The 5318-nt window shown below is 39.5% G+C and overlaps 1 protein-coding gene across 1 annotated transcript in view; it reads right to left on the bottom strand.

The window, feature by feature from the left end:
* Positions 1-5318, bottom strand: part of rnf31 (ring finger protein 31) — a gene marked incomplete in the record, with an annotated part of 44102 nt that overhangs the window by 10281 nt on the left and 28503 nt on the right. The window contains 5 exon segments of the mRNA XM_014020371.1: positions 66-176; positions 356-468; positions 1473-1587; positions 2010-2099; positions 4316-4417. Of these exon segments, the coding sequence (XP_013875825.1) occupies positions 66-176; positions 356-468; positions 1473-1587; positions 2010-2099; positions 4316-4417 (531 nt within the window).

Raw genomic sequence — 5318 nt, 5'->3', positions numbered from 1 at the left:
TGTGTGTGTGTGTGTGTGTGTGTGTGTGTGTGTGTGTGTGTGTGTGTGTGTGTGTGTGTGTGTACCTGCAGTAAAGCCTGGAGTCTAGAAGGTTCCCAGTCTCTCAGATAAAACAAACAGTCTCTTGGATGATGAGCATGTAGACCAGACACACTGCACTCGTCCACTGTACAGGTCTGAGGACAACAAGAGACACGAGTCTTCAAGTATTTACAGACAGATCATTTATTTACTCGCTGTCAAAACAACTAAAACGAACATACAAACCTGTCCAGGTGTTTTTACCTGGCCCAGCTCATCCACGGCACCTTTGGAAGCACAGCTGTAGAGAAGGGAGCGTGTGTTCAGGACTTACTGTGTGAAACGGGTTGTTGCAGCCGCTGCAGAACTGGTACCGACACTGTGAGCAGCAGAAGTGCATGCAGCCTCCTTTTGATAGAGCGTACTGAAACCGACAGTTGGGACAGGCTGGAGAGACGGGAGCACGAGGTCAGAGGTGGCACGAGAAGGATTGAAAACAGAGAGGAGATAAAAACAGCATCAGTGGTTGGAAAAAAAAAACAGGTTCAATGTGGTGTAAAAAAATAACAAGGGAAAGGGTTAAATGGTTTAACATCTATCATACTGAAATGTGACTGTTGGAAGACTAGTTGGAATAAATATGGCTGCCACAGCTAATCAATCTTAGAAAACACAAAAAATGATAAAACTTCATCAATTGACAGATATGTAGATCAAACTTGGTGTGGTAGTAGCTGAGACTGATCCACTGATTATACTCTGAGCACTGACAGATCTTACTGAAGTTCTGTGTTCAAGAGTTTGACATTAATTATTATAATAAAGCAAACATAGTGAGGGTGATGGACTGTGTATGAACTAATTTCATTGTGCTCTGTACAATAACAAAAAAGGCTTATCTTATCTTATCTTATCTTATCTTATCTTATCTTATCTTATCTTAAAACATACATATATTGAACAGAAACAAAAAGCAACATAGCAGAAAAACTACAGAATATAAACTCAAAGAAACACAATGGAGAACCTGACCAGCATAATGAACACAAAGAACAGATGTAAGTTGAGAACTAAGGACAAGAGCTGAAAAGGAGACAGCTGAGCCTAACGACAGGTGAACAGGTGCAACAGGAGTGGGCAGGGCAGGAGCTGAAAGTGAGGAAAGTACTGGGAAAACTGAACTGATGACAGGAAAACACAGAGGGCCAGAAGATAAATGTCATAACTAAAAAGAAATAAATCTAACATGAAAGATCACCACAGATCTTGTTTTCACAGTATTTGAGGTCTGAAAACACTGCAGCTTTGCTCCTATGTTGTTAAATGCTCCATCATTCCACTGTTAGCATATTTCATTTGTTACATAATGAGTAAGAAATGCATATGTGAGTGAGAGAGAGAGAGAGAGAGAGAGAGAGAGAGAGAGAGAGAGAGAGAGAGGGAGAGCTCACTGATGCCGTTGTCTCTCAGGTATCCAGCCAGGCCCTGTTTCTGATACTCTGGATCGTTCTCTCTCTTCCAGGACTGGTACTGTTCACAGGACAGCCCTGCATGCTGCGGCTCCCACTGCACAAACACACAAACACAAAAACACGTACCAGCTTCAGCTAACAACCAGACACCAAATGTGTTTTGTTGGGAATTAAAATTAAACAGATTGCTTGTTTGATTGTGTATATAAATGATTGCATTTATTGTTGGATCAACTCAAAACTGACTAAAGTCACTTATTGTGTTGTCCATTCACTTCTGCACGAAGGAAATACTTACCGAAAATAAGAGATCCTTGCTAAATGATTGCCTTATAACTTTGTTATAAGAAGTGCAGGAATCCTACAACCTCTTTTATGAGCTCAGTATTTAGGTTTTATAAGTTTACTTTTTTGGGTTAAAATAAAAACCCTATTTTTTAATAATTCCTGTGACCCCTCCTGTTTCAACTTGGCCCATCACATAAATAATGAAAGAAGAAAGAAAAAATGACTTACAGGCTTTTTGCACTGAGCACAGAAACTGTTCCTGCACTGAAAACAGATGACCTTCAGCTGGTCTCCATCATAGATAAACCCATAGGAGCACTGAGAAGAAGAGAGGGAATTAAAGATAATAAACCATGTGTATACAAATCCAACTGTGCTCTAAATCAAAACTTGACAAATGTAATATTTACATATTATAAACTCCATTACTAAACGCTGGGACAAATTACAAAATGTAAATAAAAACAGAATGCTATTCCACAAACCCACCCCAACCCCCACCGAACAAACAAGCAAACCCCCACCTCCTTTCTAACTGAGTTATTTGTCAAGCTTCAAAACATCTAGGAACAAGAAAAAGATGCAAAAAGGTAATGAATTCAGCAACAATAGAGAGAGTAATGAGATTTGTGATATTTAGAGGATTTACAGTTAAGGTGTGGGGTTAATGTGTTTAGTTTAGTCAGGTTTAAAGTGTTTGAGTGATGTTTAAAGACATGGAGCTGCTCTGCTCTGTTTGAGGCTGATGAGTCATCTGTTCTCATCATCATGATGAGCCATCAGAAGCCAACAGTTCCACCATTTATTTCATTGTTTGCAGATCAGTCATCATTGATATCTTCTAAATCTTGTCTCACCAACATCACTCTTGATGTGACGTCTGCAGCTGTGTGCTCCAGTGTTTTTCTGACTGCTTTGTTTTTAACACGTGTGGTTTATAAAGAACATCATCTATGACCATGGTATTGTACAACACTGATTCCACATTAAGAGAGGCTTGAATGATAAATCTGGATGTTGGACTTTCAGGTCGTGTCTGACTGGGCTGTCACTGGAGATGACTTGGTGAACAGCTTTTTCTTTGGGAGTAACTAAAACATTTTGGGACATTCTTCATTTATGAGTCCCAGAGGCATACAAAAGATTTGTGCAGTAATCTAAACTAGTCTCATCTCTAACCTTTGTTGATTTAGTCTTGTTCCTCTACTACCTGCCTCTCTCTGAAGTTCTAGTTTGACACCTGCATGGAAGTTTTCTCTGTAAAAACTCCCTGAAGATAAATAGTAATGATCAAAAACTGGTTCAAATTTGCCTAACCTCATTTCTGAAGCGTACCGTAGTTCATCACATCATGAACTGGGAGGCCAGCTGCTAAGGAGGTTACAGTTATGAGGCAGAGCTTTCAGTTATCAAGCTCCTCTCTTGTGGAACCAACTTCCAGTTTCTGTCCGTGAGGCTGACACTCTGTCTACTTTTAAGATTAGACTGAATTCCTTTTTGATAAATCATTTAGTTACACTTAGGTTTCCTGAATTATTCTTCATTTCTGCTGCTGTAGACTTAGACTGCTGGAGCACAAACTGAGCACATTTCTTCACTCTGCTGTTGTCTTTAGTCTCTCTTCTCTACATGTTTATTGTAATTAATTCTATCATGTTTTTTCTTTGTCTTTTTCAGAAGAAGGTGCACCTGGACCAGTCCTGGACCAGTTCTTCTGTGTTTGTCTGTGTCTCTTTCCTGTCCCTCAACCAGCTGGTCGAGGCAGATGGTCTCCTGTCCTGAGCCTGGTTCTGCTGGAGGTTTCTTCCTGATTAGCAGGGAGTTTTTCCTCTCCATCGTTTGCTCAGGATGGGAGACTGTGATGAAGTGATTCAACACAATCTGCTGGTTTCTTCTTTAGATTGTTCTTTTTATGTACAGTGTCCTGAGACAACGTATGTTGTGACTTGGCGCTGTATAAATAAACTGAATTGAAATTGAACAGTAGGATGAGTGTGTTGCAATGTGGGCAACAAAATAATGTGCACGCCTAGAACAGTTTTGCAATCAGAATACGACAAAAAACATGGTTTTCAAATACTGTACAGAACAGTCAGTCACCTCTGAGACCCAGTCTATGATAGAAAGCAGAAGAATGAAAGGAAGATTTACTGACAATTTAGACTTTATGACCTCACATAGTGGTTAAAGGATGTTTAGTTCAAACAGTGTAGTGGAGATGGATCAGTGGATCAGCAGTAGATATGATCCAAAGACCTGCTTTATGGACAGCTGATCCCACTTAGAAGCACTAACAGCTCCTTGTCCAGCTGTCTGCAGCTGTGTTAAGCACTAAAACTGAATGTTCAGGTCAATAATTAGAAAAAAGGACCAGACAGTCCTTGGACTGGTGTCATTATCTGATGGAAAAGAACTTTAATACTGAAGTCTCTTGATAACATTTCTTTAAAAGCCTTTCAGTTACTGATTTTGAAACTGTATGAATATACTGGATGACATAGTCTTTGTTAGTAAAACCTTTGTTGTGTACTCACATGGCAGCACCAGAGAAACTTTGGGTCCTTGATGAGAGCCTGCTCCGTCAGCTTCTTGTGGAACAGCTCATAAACTTCAGGCTCCAGACACTCTCGGAGCTGAGCACAGAACAGCGGGTTAGAGCTACGGCGGCCTCAGAGCTACAAAACCATGAATCCACATCAAGATTTATCGTTTGTGCTGATGATGTATGAAGTGAAATGAAGCCGATTCAAACATCTGCTGCTTTAACTTCAGCTGTCGGTGCTTCAGCTGAGACGTGGTTAGAGGCTGAATATCCCCACACTTCCTCACCTCGTATCTCTGGCAGATCATCTGGGATTCTCTGTAATGTTTGTGGTCTTTATTAGGCTTTGATTAGTTTTTAACTGGTTTTTGAGTTTTCTGTACTCTTGTTTTCCAGTTTCACTTTTCTGTTACCAGTTTATGCTAGCAGTCGGGGTTTTCAATTTTAATGTTTCCACACATTGTTACAGCTCTGTCTCGTTCCTAACCCCCTGTGTAAATGTCACTTACCGGTATAATTTTATTTTGAAGTTCAATCTTATTTTCTTGTGTCTTTATTTTGTAACTTCCTGTAAACCCAGAAGTACTGTATCTTATTTTGAAGGACATGAATGTATGTGATTTAGTAGTTAGCTTGATGGTAAACAGACTGTTGTCTGTCCATTGCAAAGGAAGAGAACATAGCGTGGTGCAATATTAAAACAAGGATAGATAGATGGATAGATGGATAGATAGATAGATAGATAGATAGATAGATGATGGATGATGGATAGATGGATAGATGGATAGATAGATAGATAGATAGATAGATAGATAGATAGATAGATAGATAGATAGATAGATAGATGGATGGATGGATGGATGGATAGATAGATAGATGGATAGATAGATAGATAGATAGATAGATAGATAGATAGATAGATAGATAGATAGATAGATAGATAGATAGATAGATAGATAGATAGATGGATGGATGGATGGATGGATGGATGGATG

Source organism: Austrofundulus limnaeus, unplaced genomic scaffold, assembly GCF_001266775.1.
Source record: "Austrofundulus limnaeus strain Quisiro unplaced genomic scaffold, Austrofundulus_limnaeus-1.0 Scaffold250, whole genome shotgun sequence".
NCBI lineage: Eukaryota > Metazoa > Chordata > Actinopteri > Cyprinodontiformes > Rivulidae > Austrofundulus > Austrofundulus limnaeus.
The sequence above is the reverse complement of the archived record's forward strand: the minus strand, read 5'-3'. Positions and strand labels throughout refer to the sequence as shown.